Source organism: Hydra viridissima, unplaced genomic scaffold (assembly GCF_058129835.1).
Source record: "Hydra viridissima isolate aposymbiotic clone 2 unplaced genomic scaffold, HvirCarnegie_v1 scaffold_11, whole genome shotgun sequence".
Taxonomy (NCBI): Eukaryota; Metazoa; Cnidaria; class Hydrozoa; order Anthoathecata; family Hydridae; genus Hydra; species Hydra viridissima.
The window spans coordinates 2507867-2528103 of NW_028324310.1; the positions used below are offsets into that span (position 1 = coordinate 2507867).

The following is a 20237-nucleotide window of genomic DNA, read 5'->3' on the forward strand; positions in this document are numbered from 1 at the left end:
GATTAAAATTTCTTTAATCAGTAATATTTCGATTAATTTTTGCCGGTTTTCCGTTACTTATTTTTTATTTTTTATTTTTTGCCGTACACATATATATTTACAAGTTTCGTAATTTATAATAGTAATATTTACAAGTTTCCTTAGTCAAAATATATAAACGAGATTATAATTGTAATTAAAATAGTACAGACAGTACTTCAAGAAGATCGTACTGATCTTATCACGAAGCCCTTACAAGTGAATAATATATATTATGTTCAATATAGGTAATATATTATATGTTAAGTACAACTAGTTGTATTAAAACTACTCGAATATTAAAGTTAACTTTAATATTCTTCAATTAGAATAATCTTAAGATTAGAGTGCGCCAAGTTCCCGTATTTACGGGAACTACGGGAGTGGGATCCTGTTCCTGCTTTTGGTATTTAAAATACCGGAACGGGATCCTGTTCCCGTAATAAATAAAATACGGGAACAGGAAATTCCCGTTCTTGTTCCCGTACGTCATTCGATGTTACGGGGTTTTCCCGTAATTATTATATTATAATATATAATATATAACATTATCATTATCATTATCATCATCATTTTAAAAATATATATTTATTTTATTACATTTTTAAAAATCTTTAAAAAGAACATTTTAGTTTGTTCAGTTATTTCCATTGGGTTTGTCTTTTGACATTTCTTCAAAATTCAAAGTGGAAATTAGCCCCATGGGCATTATATCCAAGTGTAGACTTTAATTTCCACTTTGAATTTTGAAGAAATGTTAAAAGACCAACCCACTGGGAATAACTGAACAAACTAAAATGCTCTTTTTAAAATTATTAAAAAAGTAATGAAATATAATGAAATATAATTCTAATTCATATATATATTTATATATTATAATATAATATAAGAAATACGGGAAAAGCCGTATTTTTACAAGTTTCCCGCATTTTACCAAGTTTCCCGCTTTTTTACGCGATTCCCGCTATTTTATGATTCGCGCGCATATATTCCCGTTTATTTTAAGATTTTAAGATTTATGTTATAAATTTGGTACTAATACTAGGAACAAACTACTATAATTATAAGGTAAATATATATAAATATTATAATAATTTAAAATTATAATTAGGTTTAAGACCTAATTATAATTTTTTAAGTAGTTTACTGTCTTCGTTTCTTTGCTAACTTTCTTCTTTTCTTTGCTAACTTTCTTCTTTTCTTTACTAACTTCTTCTTTTCTTTACTAACTTTCGTCTTTTCTTTACTAACTTTCTTCGTATCTTTGATATCTTTCTTGTTAATTACCTTATTTTCCTTTGAATATAAGTTATTAGTTAGAATTAACCTATTTTCCTTTTTTTTTTAGGTACATAGCTTTTATTAAAGCTCCCCTGTGTGTGCAAGTAAGTTTACTGTTTATTTCTAATTTTCTATCTTTTCTTTGCTTTTTTTGGTTGATATCTTAATTGCTTTGCTTTCTTTGGTTGTTATCTTCATTGCTGTCCTTTTTTTGCTTTATTTGGTTGCTATTTTCTTCTTTTTTGTCTAAGATGGGTAAGCGATCTCTTATTTGGAACTACTTCATCAAGATCGATGAGAGTGAGGCAAAGTGTTCTGAGTGTGATAAAGTTTTAAAGACTAACTTCTTCAGTACGGCTGCTTTGATTCGACATCTTCGTTCTCTTCACCCGAGGTTGTATATGGATTACGAGAGAGAGAATACTGAGTCTCTTAGTTTTCTAATAAATGATCCTTCTGATGACGACTCCGATATTGAAAATCCTCAACCCGGTCCTTCAAGAGGTAGGGGTACTCCTGCGCGAAAGCGACCTTCTAGCACTCCTGCTGGTGCTCCTTCTCCAAAGGTTCCTAAGCTTGGTATGCGTCCTCAGTGGCCTGTTGATCATTTTGAAAATGTGCGTCTTGTTACGGAGGTTACTAGGTTTGTTGTCGAAAGTGATCAATCTTTTAGGATTGTCGATCATCCCTCTTTTCTTCGAATGATGCGACAGGCAACCAAGGGTCAGTACAATCCAGTATCAGCCCGTCAGGTGTCCCGTAAATATATTCCTAGGTTATATGCTTTCATGAAGAAGAAGGTTGTCACACTCATTAACCAGGACAAGCCTGATATGGACGGTGTTGGGTTCACGAGCGACATCTGGACTTCAAAAACAAATGCTTCCTTTCAAAGTCTGACGCTGCACTACATTGACAAACATTTTGCTATGAAACGTTTCATGCTTCGTCTCGAGTCCTTCCCAGAGTCACATACAGCTGAAAATATTTGTTCAAAACTTTCGGTTATCATAGACAGCTTTGAGTTTGGTAGGAATGTGTTTAGGTGGGCCACTACAGATGGTGGTGCTCCGGTGGTTAAAGCGGTTAATATTTGTCCTGAAATCAACACTGGCCTCCGATGTGTCGACCACACTATTCATCTCATCGTCACCAAAGCACTAGAGAAATGCAAAGGTTGGTCCATAATAAGTAAGAAGGTGTCTCGTTTGGTTGGTCATTTTTCACATTCCGCCAAGGCTACTGCTGTCCTCAAACGAATTGCAATAGCAGCTAATTGCAATCGTACCACACTTGTGCAGCGTGTTGTCACTCGTTGGAATTCTGACCTCAGACAACTTGAGTCAGTTCTTGATCTTTATGATTCGTTGCAAACAATGGCGGAGAATGACACTTCTTTGGACGAATTTCTTCCATCAATGGGTGATAAGCTAGTCATTTCTGCCCTTGCCAATGTCCTCAGACTTTTTCAGTGTTTCTCTGATCTTGCTAGTTCTGATAAAGGTCCCACACTCCACGTCGTCATTCCTAAACTTATTTCAATTTCTGCAAAATTGAACACTTTGACCCGCTCCCCGCCAAATGAGATAGTAGGTGAAGTAGGTTGGGCGTTGAAGGCTGAGTTGGATGCGAGGTTCCCCGACTGTAGTGTAAACACAGTTGAGTATGCTGTCGCACATTTTATGGATCCAAGGTACAAAGGTGTTGCTCTCAAGAAGTACGACAAGTACAACGCCACACGGGATTTAGTTGTTCAAGGACTCCTTATGTTGACTTATGGTGATGGAAGTTCCCCAACTGGCACTCCAACACCCCCTTTGGTGATAGATGAGGATGAGGATGATCCAATGGCTGCAATGTTGCGTGAGTCTTATGGACCCAACCCCACAAAACGTGGTCCAGAGTCAACTATGATGGTAGAGGTCAATTGTGAGGTAGATGTCTATGTTAAGGAACCAGTTGTCCCTCGTGATTCCAATGTCCTGGAGTGGTGGAAGACTAATCGTAAGAAGTTTCCATTTATGTCAAGGTTTGCTAGGAAAATCCTATGTGTCTGCCGCATCGGCAACCTCTGAACGAGTATTCTCCACTGCTGGGAACATCATCTCCGAACGAAGGACCAACCTTAATATAGGAAACATTGAATTGTTAGTCTATATAAAGGAGAATTTCAGAGAGTTGGACAGGTTAGGCGTCACTGACTGGCCAGGTTTTGCTTGAATAGTTCCATACTTCTATTTTTTCTTTTTTTTCTATTCTATGACTATTTTTTATTCTTCTTTATTCTTATTCTTTTTTGCAGTATCATGATTTATTCTTTGTAATTTCCTAAATCTTCTATGTTGTTAAGTTAATAAATTTAAAAAATAAAAAAAAAAAAAATTAAAAAAAAAAATAAAAAAGAATCCAAAAAAAAGACAAACACCTAAACCAAAATAAGCCACAAAATAAAAACAAATTATATAACCAGGAAAAAAAAAGAAAAAAAAAAAGCAGGAAAAAAAAAAGCAGAAAAAAAAAGCAGGAAAAAAACAGGAAAATAATACAGGAAATATTAGACGTTCCAGGTGAAAAACGGGAACAGGAACGGGATTTTCCCGTTCCCGCTTTTTAAAATACGGGAACGGGAGTTCCCGTTCCCGTTTTTTTCCAAGTCCGGGAAATGAATCCCGTTCCCGGAAATTCCCGCTTTCGTTTCCCGGAAAACGGGAATTGTCACAGCCTACTCAAGATTACCTGTTTCTCTTAAATTATATTTATTAACGTTATTTATAAAGAAATTATTTGTGAAGTGGTATGGTACTTGGCCTAATTTAAATTTTAGCATGAACAATATATTTTGATATCTGTTAATTTGATAAATGTTAAGCATAAAAATTTATAAAAAAAATATATCGTTTTCATATAAATCATTCGCAAAGAATATATTTTCTGTTTTAAAAGTTTTAAAAACGTCTAAACGCAACTTTTCAAAATTAATTGTTTCAAAGTCATTAGCCATGACGAAAAAGAATATTAAATTTAGAATTTTTCAATAGAATTCGATAAATATAAAATTAATTTTGAAAGCATGTATCTTGAAAATCTCGACTAAAAATTTTGTCATATTTTAAAATACTTACTGACCTGGGAACATTATCTTACATTTCTATATCCGTTTCTAAAGTAAACAAAGTTTGTTTTGCAAATATGGCTGCGGCAACTAATGAAAGCAACGTTTCTGTCAAACATTTAACTGGAAAGTTAAGCAAGCATTTTGTTTTCAAGTTGAATGCTGATGGTAAAGTAGACGAAGGTGACAAAATATACTGCGTTCACTGCAATAAACAGTTTGCTTTCCGTGGCTCAAACACATCGCTGACTTATCACCTTCAGCACAAGCATCCTCTGAAATATCAACAGGTTGTCGACAGTGAACGTAAGATGACCCCTCAGATAAAATCAATCACCAATTTATTTACGTGTCAGTCAAACAAGCCTGTCAGTGAAAAGGTCTCAGCCGACCTGAAGGTGGCAATAGCTCATTGGATTGCCAGTTCTGGACGTCCAACAGCAATTGTTGAAGATGCTGGACTAGAGGCGGTGCTTCGTATTGCCCTTCAAAACCAGACTTATACTTTGCCCAGTCGCCGTACAATCGACACTGTCATTGGAGAGATGTACAATGAGAAGTTGAATGAGCACAAGAAAACTCTAGAATACATTCATAGTATTGCTCTAACTACTGACTTTTGGACCTCCACCAACAATGAATCGTACTGTGGGATAACAGGTCATTGGATTGATTCTGAGTGGAAACTGACGTCTGTCGCTTTAGCTTGCATAAATGTTGAAGAAAGGCACACTGCTGATAATGTTGCCAGTTTCTATGAAGAGTTTGTCGCAACGTGGAACATTGCTGAAAAAATTAGCTGTCTTGTAACGGACAGTGCACGAAATATGGTTGCTGCTATAGGACGGACGGATTACAGCCATATACCGTGTATTGCACACTGTCTTCAACTGAGCATACTAGCAGGTTTGAAAACAGCTGATTCATCTCCTATTCTGGCTAAATGTCGACACCTAGTTGGACATTTTAAGCGCAGTTCAAGGAATACATCAGAGTTAAAGGCCAGCCAAGCCAGTACCTCTAACAGGTCTGACGATGTGAAGTTTCACAAATTGCAGCAGGATGTAGCTACGCGGTGGAACAGTACCTACCTAATGTTAGCCAGATTGCTGGAAGTGAAAGATGCCATTAAGCAGTATCATATTGACCATCCCGAGAATTACACTGGAGATAAACTAAGGAAGTTGGACTGGGAGAAAATGTCAAAATTTGTCTCGGTATTGGCTCCACTTGCAGATGCTACTGAGTATATTGGTAGTGAACAGTATGCTACATGTTCGGCTGTACTTCCGTTTGAAGCATTTTTGCGCAGACTTCTGCGGGTTAATGATGACGATCCAGGGTATATTGCAGGTTTCAAATCTGCAACACTAAATGACTTCTCAGGTCGCATTGAAAACATTGATGCATTGCCAACGTTGCAAATGGCTGTGGCATTAGACCCACGCTACAAGAAACTCGGCTGTCTCTCAAGAGAGAAACGTGAAGCAGTTTGGACAATACTTTCTAATGCATTTCGGGTGTACTGTAACCAAAGACAGAGAGCTGAACGTGAAACTACTACCAGCACTGGCGAGGCATCAGAACCTGTGCGTAAGAAACTGAAACTTACTCTGTTGGTCAGCGACTCGGAATCGCAATCCTCATCAGATGAATCACAAACAGTACATGGCTCACTGGCTGAGCTTACACGATATCAAGAAGAAGGTGTAATTCCAGAAACTGAGAATCCCCTCATGTGGTGGCAACTGAACAGGCATCGTTATCCTAACCTGAGCAGTTTTGTGCAGAAAATTCTGTGTGTACCTGCCACTTCTGTTCCTTGTGAAAGACTGTTTAGTTCGTCAGGGTACATTGTCAACAAACTGCGATCTTGTCTACTTCCAGAAAACGTTAACGTCCTCGTTTGTTTACGTGACTGGCTAAAGTGATGCCTACTTGTACTTGTCAATTAAACTGAATACAGTATAGCAGGCATTAAGTGTCTTGTTTGTTAACGTTTGTGAATACTGTAGTTAGTTAACGTTTACCGATAACAACTTCACCTCACCAGTGGTGAAAAGCAGGTTATTCTGTCGACTTCAGAATTAATCGAAATTAATCGATTAATCGATTAAAATTTTAGACGATTAATCGAACAAAAAAAAATTAATCAGTACCAGCCCTAATATATATATATATATATATATATATATATATATATATATATATATATATATATATATATATATATATATATATATATATATATATATATATATATATATATATAGGCGCTACTGCAGTTTCTCGCCCCCCCCCTTTTTTCTATGATTGATTCTGATAGAGAATTTTATGCTGATTCAGAAAAATATAAAAACATAGACCTGAAAATAAACGGAAAGTGCTCTAATTCGAAGTCAAAGTTGTAAACAGTCCCACTAAAAACCCTAATATTCGCCATTTTGAAAATAATAAGTTAATGATCTTTATATATATATATATATATATATATATATATATATATATATATATATATATATATATATATATATATATATATATATGTATATATATATATATATATTGATTGGTTATGTATTATATCAAAATAATACAAAGCTCTTGTGCGTAAAAGAGTGCTCAATATTATAATAATAGAGCAATATATATATATATCTGTTATTTAAATGGAGAAAAACAACATTTTAATAGTACTTAAAGTTTAAGTACTATTAAAATGTTGTTTTTCTCCATTTAAATAACAGATATATATATATATATATATATATATATATATATATATATATATATATATATATATATATATATATATATATATATATATATATATATATATATATATATATATATATATAGATAGATAGATAGATAGATAGATAGATATGTAAAGGTTTTAATCTCTACAATTTTTAATATTGACATAGGATTTATAAACTGAAACTGTATTTTTAATCATATTACTATTATTATATTGATTTGAAAATGTTTAGTAAAAAAATTTATCATCAGTTAAAAATGGGTTTTCTATTGCTAACACCCATATGTGATAATAATATAACTCACTTTTTCAAGAATATATAATATTTAGAAAAATAATTATGCCAAGGCGGAAAGATAATACACTTTACATGAGAACTTGTATGAGAAAATTTTGTTACAGAAAAAAGGGTCACGATATTGGGAGTGACAATGTTGAAGTTGAGGCAAATCATTCCTCTGCAAGAAATGATTTATGTCAAAGCAGTGATAGTATTGAACAGATAGTCTTTGATAATAGCAATGACTTTGGATATGAATAAGCTATGTTGTCTTCATCAGATACCTCTGATGGCAACATTCCAGATACACATGCTTTTCAAATGGAATTAAGTCGACTCATCAGTAGAAATAACTGCTCACGTGTATTTGTACATGGTTTGCTAAAAATATTAAGAAAGTATGGGCTCCCATCATTGCCTAAAGACTCAAGAACTTTGCTAAAAACTCCTAGAACAACCCATGAAATAGAAAAATGTGGAGATTTATTCATTTTGGTATATTAGCAGGTATTGAAAGGTGCATGCTAGAAAATACAAAGGATTTTAATAATAACAAAAGCACTAATTTATACATAAATGTGAATGGTTTACCACTCTTTAAATCCGTTGGAATTCAGTTTTGGCTGATATTGGGATATTTTGGTCGTCTTGACATTTTTATAATTTCTTTGTTTTCTGGTAAGAGTAAGCCAGATAGTGTGCATAAATTTCTAAGTGAATTCATTGCAGAATTTCAAAATTTAGCTGGAACAGTTATTATAAATGAAAAACGTTTTTCTCTTTTTTTGAAGAATTTTGTTGGTGATGCACCTGCTTGTATATTCCTGAAGTGTATTGTAAACCACACAGGTTTCAATTCTTGTGAACAGTGTAAGATTGTTGGCACTTATATTCAACATAAAGTTGAAAATCAAATTGACTCATTGTAAGTATTTTAAAATGAAACAAAATTTGTTTGTTATTGCTCATTTTATCTCTCATGAGTGTTGGGATTCCAAATGTCTTTTCAGTTTTTATTGTGACAATCTATAATCTGGATTATAATTACTAAAAATTTGAAAGTGAAAATTATTTTTACTTATGATTGGGTTTAAATCCGAGATGTATACCCAAGTTTGTTTCATAAATCTGTAATCCTTGGGCCTCGTTTTGATATACTATTATGTCAAAATTTTCATTCTTCTAGCTGACAAGGAAGAATGCATGATTTACTCTACAGCAGCTGATAGATGCAATGACGAAAAAAAGGTTAAGGAAGAAAGTGATCAGAGGGTGGTTTTACCACAACCACCTGCACTTTATTAATCAAGGGGAAAAGAATGCAACAAAAAAAGACCTGTTATTTCTTCTGATTTTGAAAGTGATGATAGTGAAGTAGGCCAGAAGATACCTCGAATACAAAACAAACCCCATTTTGATATATCTTATTTTTCCCTTAGTTTGTTTTAGTGTTTCTTAAAAAACAGTACATTTCAAATTGATGCAATGTTTAAAAGTTTAAAAAGATTGTAAACGCTATGTTAAGTTTTGGAATTAGTAAATATCTAGTGATCCATGTTTAAAATATATTTTCTTTGGTTTCCAGATTTCCAGCACTCAGTTCTTTCCTTTCAACTCAATATTCTTTGTTGGATGCACAACAACGGGGGCAGAGTTGGAAACAGTTCAATAAGCAGCCCAATTAACTGCATCTTGATTCAAGATATGGACATGATGAACACGACCGATCAGTTTATGGAATTTGAAAAGAACCTCTTGAATGACACATTTCTATCAGTAAAAGTAAGGATATTAATAAGAATTCTTTAATAAATACATGTATACTATTAGTTGCCTTATAAATTCCGAGCGGTCGAAAAAAAAAAAAAATAATAAGAGTCCCCTCTCGTTTATTAGGCACCTAAGAGTACATGTAAAATTCTATTTATTTATGTATTAAAATCCATTTAACTAGGTTTTACACAGGGAAAGATAAAATTACTTTTATAATAGTGGTACAAAAAAAACAGCAAAAAATGTTTAGGGGATTTATGGTATAAACATAAATTATAAGCTTTCCCTGTTTAAAGCCCAATAAATTTTTTTTTTTATATAAAAAGAAAAAGGTGAAGTTTTAGCCTATTTGTTTTTCACTCGCTGACGCAACTTCGCCAAGTGGGTGGATGCGACTGGAAAGGCTGCACCAAAATATCATGAAACGTGTTCTGAGCAATGAGGTAATGGCTAATTTGAACATGCAGGGCCTTGGTCAAGGAACAAGTAGAAAAACTAAATTTGCCGATACGAAAATCTACCGCCTTATATACAACGCTTTACTACATAAATTTCAGAAAACAACGGAAACTGAGTTTTACAAGAAAACTCAGAGTATTTTAAGAAATGCTCCAGCACGCAAGAATGCTGAACTAAAAAAATTAACATATTGAAATAAATATTTAAGTTTTAATTAGTTTTTAATTGTATTGTACCTTCTAATATATGTGTATTAAATGTTTTTGAAATAGTACTTTTCATTTTTACAATATAAAGTACTCATTTGATGTTTATTTTACATAACACTAATTTAGTCCAAATGTCTTAATATTTTTGTAACCTTTTTAAAGCAAATTAGCCGTCTTCAAAATTACTGGTATGAGATGTCTAGAAGACATTTGATAGGTGGTAGTCTCACAGATGACTAATTTTAGATGCCTCAAATACATCTGAATTCAGACGTCTAAAAGGTGTTAACGTAGTAGCCGTCTTTAAGATTACCAATTCGAGGTGTCTTGAAGACATCTAATATGCAGATGTCGCTCAGATTATTGATATAAGATGTCTCAAAGACATCTGAGTTCAGACGTTAATATTGAGATGACTTTTAGATGGCATTTAGACACCAGTCTGAGACGTTGTTGAGATGTCTAATAGACATCTTGGTGACCACTGGAAATAACCGGTCGTTTACAACTTAACCATCGTGATGCTCATCGGACAACAGGTGGTGATTTTCGGCGAGCAGATTCTTTGAAAAAAAAAACCGCTGACAAGTTTGATAAATTTTACTCTTGACAAAAAGAAAGCTTAGACAGAAAATTGTTAATTTTATTTGTTTTAAACTTTAAATACACTTTTAATGTTTTAACTTTAAACTTTTAATGTTTTAAATAAAAATACTGAGTTTTTTGCGAAATTGCTGATTAAGGGTTTGCTTATCTTTTCATTTCCTTACCGTTATCGTACCGATATGATATCGGAAAAAAAAGTGCTATCGGAATGATTACGACGTAATATCGTTATAAAAATTTTAACCGGTATTGTGGTTAGTTTAAATCTCGGTATATATCGGAACTCACGTCACTCCGAGGATTTTTTTTTCCCGATATCATATCGGAATGATGAAGATATGGAAATGAAACGATACGCAGACCCTAATTGCTGATGGTATGAGCTCTAATTCGAAATCCTCTGATAACAAGTTCGCTAACACTTCAAGATCTAGCTCAATAAAATCCTCATCAACTATTTCAATTTCGCTATTAATATTTTCAAGCAAAAAATACTCTTCTTGATTAATATTGAAGTTTTATGTCATACTCATTTTATGTATCGCTGCTCAGAAAAATATTTTTAAATGTTTTTATTGGATAGTCGAGACAATCTTTTTCCGACGTCGAAAAAAATAAAAATAGTCCCCGGTTTCGCAATCATCACCTTTTGTTTTTGCTATTGTTATCTAAACAATTCCGTAACACGCATATCTTTTTTATGAAACTGCGTTGAACATCCATCTATTAATACATCCTTGCTCAAGGCAAAGTGTTTAGAAAGCAAAATTGTTATTTCTATTTGTTTTAAACTTTAAATACACTTTTGATGAGCTGAATAAAACTGCAGAGTTTTATTTAGTTTTGGTCCTTTCAACGCATTTTAACTTAAGAGTAGTTTGAACTTGATCTAAACTTACTAACTAAAAAAGGTTAATATCAACTCATATTAAAATACCTGTCGACAGCTGTGAAACAATCATTTCACTTTTCGAAACTCTAAGACTTCTGATATAATGCGCTGATAGGCAACAAGCAAGTATTTCTAAATATTAGCGCAATTCCTTAAAATGACTATCACGCATAGTTCACTAAAAAGTTAAATCGATTTAAGCAGAAATATAATTTAAGAAGTTTTTCGAGTGTCCGGCAGATACCCGGCAGATACCCGGCAGAAACCCGGCAGATACCCGGGAGTCCAGGAGGTACTAGCGAGAAATTAACTAAAAGCCTTGCAAATAATTGTACAAGTTCTGCAATTAAAAAAAAAGCACTCCTTTTATCCTAAGCTCCCTCCCTTTTGAAAGTTAAGACAAGTGGAATTTAAAGCGAACAAATAATCTAAATACGAAAGGGAGTAGAAAATAAATGGTAAAATTAAAAAACTTGCAGCTTTTTTCTAAACTTTTCGTTATTAGTTTTTTTTTTTGCAAATGTGATTTTTTTGTTGTAAATTAGACACCTAAGCTCTATATGTGATAAAGTAATTTACAGTTATTTAGAGTGAATTTTGAAAAGCTTCTCCACCCTTATTAATCAAATGTTTTTTTCTGCTCCATTTTCAAACTGTGTTTTCAATTCTTCATAGTATTCCACCAGTTGAGGCAAACAGGTATTTAACGTTTGGAGATGTTATCTTACTACCAAGTTCTTCCTCCATTAACTATCAGAGAATATTCTCAAGAATGTGACAATTGATAGCTTGTAGTTTTGTAAAAGCCTTCGCTGAGAATATTTATTGTACTTTGACAACATTTCAATTCCTTTTTCCACAACTAACAATGCTTCTATCAGAAATAATTTTAATTGTATTCCATAAGTTTTATTTATTAAGAACATTGGCAGTTCCTGCAGCAATAGTTTCAACTCTACATCTTTAAACGCAGTGCATCCTACTTTTTTAAGTTTTTTATGTTAATTTCAAAAATATTGTTTACTTTGATATCAAAAAAATTGCAATCGACCTGAAAGTAGTTTTGAAGAGCATCATGCACGAAATTCTTTTTTTTCTTGTCTTGATCTCTTTTATTTTTTCTCGTTCTTCACCTCTTCGATTTTAAAACTCGTCTGCTTTTTTATTTGCCGAGTTTTAGCTCTCTCTATAACACTTTCTAAATTAGTCAAAAGTTAATCAAGTTTTTTTCATATTTTAGAGCTTCTATCTGATGTATATTTTCCTCTTTGTGTTTGCCATCGAAATGTGGGGACCGTTGTTCTACCTGAAACTTTTCAAATACTTCTTCCCTTAAATAATAGCTTCTTCGAAATTAGCTGCTTGACTTGCAGTTAGGATGTCAGTAACATTTCGTGACAGCTGTTTGCATATTTAAGCAGCCTTTAGTAGTTGACATATTTGTGCATGCCACTACCTACAGGCACACAGTCGTCAGATATTGATGGTGAAGGTGACTCAGCAAGTAGAATTTGTCTTTTTGAAATTCATGTTGCTTTCTCACTTGCAACTTGACATGTTGAGTTTCCCACATCTTCTTGTGGACTAAGTAGCCTCAAACATTTTGCGGGCATACTTTTCACCACTTTTGAAACTTTTTTTGAAAATATTTACGTAAATAATATCTATTCTGGCCTTTGAACTTTTATATTAATGATAAAAAGTTAGCGCTTTAGTTTTGAAAAACGGTGTTGTTCGATTTTGTTCGAGATTGTTTAATGTTAATGGCCGTAGACCAGAGTGTTAATGTAAAAAAGTATCTAGAAAAGAAAAAATGAAAAGTCACTTTTTTGTAATAAAAGTTATTTTAATGAAAAAAAAAAGAGTAAATAGAAAATTGGTAAATGGTAAATAAAGTATACTGCTTTTTTTATTTTAATGAGAAAAACCACGTGTTTTTTTAATAACACAAAACATAGCTATGATAAAATATTTTTTTTAAGCAACAATTTTTCAGAAAAAATAAAGTTAAAAAAAGAACATGTAATATTCCGAAAATGTACTTGAATGAGTTGTTTGTTGGGAGATTTGAGACTAATTGTTTCAACATTATTTAATTTTAACAATACGCTTTGAAAATTTAGCTGAGTCCAAGCTCATTTTCACGAACAGAAGATTTATTAAAAGACTCAGAGAAATGAAGGTCTTTTTCATTCTTTTTACATTAAAGTCTATTGATTTATAATATCGGACAGCATTTACTTTTAAAAAAGGCAAAATATTATAACGCTAATACACTAATCATCATGATTGAAGAAACATCTAGTTTTAGATGTTTTAATGCGAGCTCTACAGGGCTGTACCTGCAAAACAATGGTGGCTGTTGCAAAAATCGCTTCACCAGAAAGTTCTTATCTTTTTTATTACAGTGAAATAAAGCAGAACTAAAAAAGATGTCACTTGGATACAGCATAGTCAGGTTGCCAAAATATTTAAAATGTTGGCTGCCACCCTTGCTTTCATCATAGACTTTTTGCCTTAAATTTTCTTTCTTAACGTAATTCAAACAAAAGTTGGCTCATTGGAAACCAGCAGTTTGCTATCTTTTCGATACATCGAGGTCTAATTCATTGCTGGCCTGATTTACATTTAAAGTTGCTAAGTAGCAGTGTTGATAAATAAAAACGGTCGAACCGTCTTGGTAAGTCCTCGTTTAAATCAAATACTTTCATTTTCACTCAGAGAAAAAGTGTTTATTGCGGGATCTTCGTTTTTTTAAAAACAATAACGTTTAAATTAGAGATAAAATAATCGACGAGGTCGACGTGTTTCGAAGTCGAAAACGAAGCTTCGACGTCGCTAAAAGTTGTGTGTGAACGTATTTCATAATCGTTAAAAATTGTGTAAAACTTAATTAGACGGTTTTCAAAGTCGCATTACCTCGAATAAAATATATTTTCCCGGTTTTCAAAACCGTGAAAAGTTGTTTCAAGTTTCAAACGGCTTTCAAATTTGCTTCCAAAAATATAACTGTTTTCGAAATCATTTGTGTAAACGAAACGAATGCGTACAAAAACTAAACAAACGAAATTCATAGGACTTCATTTAGATTTTAAGTTCAATGACATCAAGTTCAATGACTTCAATTTCAAGTTCTATAGGCTATACTTTAAAGTAAAGTGAAGTGGTAAGTGATAACTAGTATGTGGCTGTGCTAATACTAATACACTCTTTCCTTTTAGTCTCTTAGACTCCTACTCTATCCCTCAGATTTGGAACAAATTCTAATCAATGAGAAGCTATCCATGTTCACGTTTAAAGACTTATTGATTTAAAGTGAAGTTAAGTGAAAACAAGTTGGGTAGTTAAATGAAAGTTGGGAAAACAAGTTGGGTAGTTAAGTTAAGTGAAAACAAGTTGGTGCTAGTACACTCCGCTCTTCTAAGTTTTAATTTACAAATGATAAAAAGGTGAAGCATACTCTTCAGTAACATTACAAAAGTACAGAATATAAAAAAGATACGCTAAGACCTTTATTTAATTACCATTCCTCAAATTCATCTTATGCCTCTTCAACTTTGTTCTCATTGACAGCTTCTGCCTCATCTCGTGTCTTTTGATTCTAACGCAATTCGATATATTCATTTTTGTAGTTGGACCGCAGGTGACCACTGAAGGTTGATGTTAATCCAAAAGTTTTCTTAGGTCCTTCTTGCAGATGATGCTCACACCATAGGCCTTATGTCCCCTGTAAGCCTTCAAAAAGTACTGCCAAATCAGCGAGTGATGTTGGCGTATTTATTGGATGTATTACAATAACAAAATCGTGTTAAATAGCATACACAAAGTCATAAGGTTTTCAAATTCGTTAAATATGTTATAAACAAATTTATACAATTTTCGTAACCGTACAAATATGATTTATAACTTTTTTCGGGTTTCAACATTGTTTTAATTTAAGTTTTTAGTCAGTTAAAAATTAAAGTTACAACTTTTTACGGATTTCAATTGTTCAATTATTTTTCTCTCGAAGTTTAGAGGATTTCAACATCGTTTAATTTAAGAAACGTCGCCAACCTGACGGCTTTCAAAGTTGAACGAAAAATATACGAGTTTGAAAACCTTATCTCGATTGTTTTATTTCTTCTCTGTTGTTTAAAAAAGTAATGTTTAAATAAGTTTTATCTTTACATATCAAAATGGTGTGGTTAAGTCTTGGCACTAATGGTGTCATACTAGGGAGTTTAGGCAATTTTTATAGCCAATGAAAATCTTTTGTATTTCAAATGCATTGGATTCCTTAATATATTTAATTTCAAAATGGTTTCAACCTTTTCTGTAGCTTATTTGGTTCCAAAGATATTCGTGTTTTAATATTTTCAATTCATATACATTTTATGAAATATTTCCTTAAAGTAACTCGTTAAACTTTTAGCACCGAAAAAAAACTTTTTTATCTTTTTTTTTTCTTGCGTAAAAAGTTGCGTTAACAATAAAATATCAAAAGACGGGGGAAATTTATAAAATCTCCACTTAGAAAACAAAAAACCCACCCTATTAGACTACCAAAAAAAAAAAAAAAAAACTGTTTGACATAATAAATAAATAGTTGCAGAATCTATTTTTATGTGGGAACGAAAGAATTAGCTTAATTTACTTGTATATAAATAAAACTGAAACATTTAAATTTAAATAACTTTATCAATTCTAAAGCAAAACGGCGTCCCCTAAAAAATCATTGTAGAGCAACCTTTTCTGAAAAAAATAACATCTATATATACGTATATACTATTTATTTTCATGGGTGGGTTTTAATTCTTCGACACCTACATAAAATCATTTGTTGCGTTTTTTGGACGAAGCTTTTCAAAAACGTATGATATTTTTTTTTCCGCGAAAAAATGTCACGTGACAAAACTCCCTACTCATATATAACTTGATTCAAACAACTATCTGTTCTGCTGCGATCTCATTGATTGAGCAGCCATAAAAAGAAATTATCATACAAACTCTTTCACCGAAAGTAATTTTAATCAAGAGCAGTTCGCAGTATTGTTAATTAATATTTACGCAGGTATAAAACTTTCGTTATTGCTTTTGATATAAATCAGCAGTGAAAACCATTGTTCTGGACAGGAATTAGCAGAGGATCATGGATATTCCAATTATCAGGGCGTTTTTAGCTCTCAACACGTTATAGTTAAACTCATATTCTTAATGAAATCAAAATCGCGAGGTAAAAGGCGGAATTCATTTCATTTCAATCCCGCGAGGTGCAATTTTCCTGCATTTTTTATTTTACTAAGAATCGTAACTATTATTAAATCGTGAAATATGTTAATATGTTAAAAATGATGAATAAAAAATCGATTTTTAAGTAACTTTTTAAAGCTGTTTATTTGAGGTTTTTAATCATCAGTTTTAACACGTTTACACGTGATTTCAAATTAAAAAGAACCCAAGAATGATCAATATTTGCTTTATTTAATAATATCAACGTTTTATTGTCTCTGGTTCTCTGAGCATTACCTAATTACGGCTTAAGTATTCAAATATAATACTTAAGCATTTTTTGCAAATTCAAAATGGAGAATATTTATGAAACAAGTGAAGAAAGCGATACACAAGGAATATCAGATAGTTTAGATGGAATTATTGGTTCAACAATACCAATATGTATATCAGAGAAGAACACGGTTAAAAACGAAAACCTAAAAAAAAACCCATTAATTACAGGTTTAAGTAAACCAAATTTCGTTAATTAGTTTATAGAAATCTCAAATAAAGTTCAACCATTTTTTGACGATCATTTGATTAGTAATGCTGCAGGTGATTCGTTTACAAATAGCACTGATGAAGATTATGATAATCTGCAGTACGTTGTAACTTTTTTGAACGATGTCGACAAAAACGATTGTGTTGCTGCAACCATAGAGGATAACTTTTTATATATTAGCTTCAATTGTGGGTTTCCAAAAAAAAACATCCCAGAAAAAACCAGAGAAAAACTTAGAAAGAGTCCTTTTGATTTATATTGCTATATGGTAGCTCATAATAAAACATATTCAGAAGAGATTAAAGATCTGAAAATTAATATGGGTGAATTGCAACTTAAAGAGATAGACAGTATTATAGATGCTTTAAAAGACAAGAATGAGACAAAATATAACAAGTTAAAAGAAAGTTTACCTCTAAAAGTTTTCAAAAACTTTGAAAAGTTAAAAAGTAGTTGCATAAAAATGAAAACATATTTTGAAGCAAATGATTTAGATATTAAAGTTCTGCCAAATCCAGAAAAAGTGCATGCAGAACTTATCATTTTGGAAAAAGTATTGGCAATACGTAAAGAAAACCCGTCTGAGAAACGCTGCTAAATTGCTACCACAAAACTCGCATGCGAACTTTGCAGGATCACCATGGAGTATTTTAAGAGTAATCTAAACCTTATTTACACAGGCTCTCACAGGAGAATATATGCTGGTCCACACTGGATAGTTCCAGATTTTCTCCAAAGTTATGACAACCTTTTTGAAAGGTTGTATGAATGTTTGTATATTTGTGCAAACAAGATGTATAAATCAGATGAACATGGGAATTTGGTGTTGAATAAAGAAAACATTATTTGTAGTATAGAAGAGTCTTTTCATGGTCGGTTTGAAAAGATGAAAAGTCTTTTGAAAGGCGAAGATACTAATACCAATGTGCCAGTGCTTCCAAATTATCCTAAATTAGGTATTACATTATAGATGTTTAAACAATTTGTGCTTGTAATAGATATATAAAAGTGGTAAAAAAAAGAAAATTAACCTGCTGAAAAAAAGAAATGTAACCTGCAATTCATAAAAGACAGCAAATTAGACTTAAATTAGACACTGCAACGTAAGCAGCAATTAATATATTACTAGACCAACTGTCTGCTTACAGTTAAATATCAAAATAAGACAAGTAAACTATTTTAATTGAAATGATGGTTAACGCACCATTAAAAGGCAAGGTTTAAGGAGATGTTTTTCACGGTTGTGTCACAAGTTATGACAACCTTTTTGAAAGGTTGTATGATTGCTTGTATATTTGTGCACATCAGATGTTTCAATTTGATGAACATGAGAATTTGGTGTTGAATAAAGAAAAGAATATTTGTGGTATAGAAGAGTCTTTTCAGGATCTGATTGAAACGATGAAAAGTCTTTTAAAACGCGAAGATACTAATACCAATGCGCCAGTGCTTCCGAATTATCCTTAATTAGGTATTACATTATAGATGTTTAAACAATTTTAACATTGAACTGCAAATAAAAGTAACTTGCAAAAAAAAAAAAAACTAACCTACTAAAAGAAAAACTAACCTGCTAAAAGAAAAGAAAAGAAAACCATCTAAAAAAAAAAAAAAAAAAAAAAAAGTCACCTGCAAAAAAAATTTATCTGATATTAGTATCCATTCCTTAAAATGGCTTCAACTGATGTTTTTATAACTGTTTAATTGTAATTTTTTGTAATTACTTTAATTATTGTAATTATTTGTATTTTGTAATTATATGCATATTGTATATTTTGTAATTATAAGTATATTGTATATATTGTAAACATATGTATATTGTATATTTTGTAATTATTTGTATATTATATTAAATATTTATGCTCTTAAAAGCAGGTTTAATTGTTTCTCAAAAACTATGATGTGCTTTTTGAAATAAGATTTCGTGAATTTTACTCAAAAAGTGGACATATAGCAATAGTTTTCCTAATGTGGAAAACCTCAAATTTGTTATACAAACCATGGATTCACATTAAGGCAGTCAATATTCTTAAACTAAACACGGTAATGTAAGCATAAAGCACCGGCCAAAGTATTACTAAATTTAATGCTAACAGTTAAATTAAACATTATATAAAATTGTATAAAGCTAAGTTAGTTTAATTGGGATGATGTTTTACGTACCGTTGCAAGACAAGTTAAAGATCATTATGAAAGTGTTTTTTATCAACAAAGTATAAGATTTGTTACGAAATACGTTTGTAAACTAATACAACAAAAAGAAAGTTTTTTAAACTAAAGACAAATGGAATTGACACCTTTTCCAGATGTTGTAGCATCTCTGTTGTAGTTGGTCTCTTGTTTTTCTAGATTTAATGCTTACAGTTAAATTACGTAAAAAACTTTCTTAAATGAGATAATGTTCTTTTTTTTGTTGGGATTCAACATTTTTTCATTCATTCTAAGGTCAATAAAAAAAAAAAAATCAATATAAAATTTCTTCTTTTAAGATTAAGGGGTACAGGAAGTCTTTGAAAGTTGATTTTGAGTTTTCTCAGTTTGCGAAAAACTGACATCCCCTGTTTTTGCTCTAACCCCTTCATTTAGTTTCAAGACTTTTCGCTTCAACCTTTTTACATGAAATTTCAAAAACAACAAACTTTGTATGAATGTAAGTTTATCGCATCATAAACTTTCGCTATTTTAAACGCATAAAAAATTGTACTTTCTTAACTAAAAAGAAATTTATACTTTATTATTATTTGTTATTTTTCCTCTTTGACAGAAAAACCAAACACCAATGTTTAACAAAAATCACTTATTCTAGTTCACACAAAAAACAGGGTTTTGAAAACTTTCAACTTTTAAAATTTGTTTCCCCCCCCCCCCCCCTTCCCCCTACTTTACGGAGGAGTTACCTTTCAGCGATTTAAGCTCTAATATCCTTTCACAAACTAATATTATCTTTTTTTTAAGTTACTTTTTATTTCAACGAATATTCAAAAGAATATTAAAAAAAGAATATATAAGAATATATTAAGAATATATATATATATATATATATATATATATATATATATATATATATATATATATATATATATATATATAT

The 20237-nt window shown here is 31.7% G+C and overlaps 2 protein-coding genes across 3 annotated transcripts; both read left to right on the forward strand.

Annotated features, from left to right (window-relative positions):
- Positions 1-4379: 4379 nt before the first annotated feature.
- LOC149881682 (E3 SUMO-protein ligase ZBED1-like) lies at positions 4380-6559 on the forward strand. Its single transcript, XM_090067001.1, has one exon. The coding sequence runs from the start codon at positions 4489-4491 to the stop codon at positions 6340-6342; it is 1854 nt and encodes a 617-aa protein (XP_089923127.1). The 5' UTR covers positions 4380-4488; the 3' UTR covers positions 6343-6559.
- A 924-nt stretch (positions 6560-7483) lies between these two features.
- Positions 7484-9953, forward strand: LOC145184621 (uncharacterized). Of its 2 annotated transcripts, XM_090067523.1 has the most exons (4): positions 7484-8377; positions 8639-8826; positions 9038-9234; positions 9552-9953. In XM_090067523.1, exons 1-2 carry the CDS (start codon positions 7926-7928, stop codon positions 8640-8642), a joined length of 456 nt encoding a protein of 151 aa, XP_089923649.1. In that variant the 5' UTR covers positions 7484-7925; the 3' UTR covers positions 8643-8826; positions 9038-9234; positions 9552-9953. The 2 variants fall into 2 exon arrangements, with proteins under 2 accessions (XP_089923649.1, XP_089923648.1); XM_090067522.1 differs by having other exon boundaries at positions 8639-9234.
- Positions 9954-20237: the final 10284 nt, after the last annotated feature.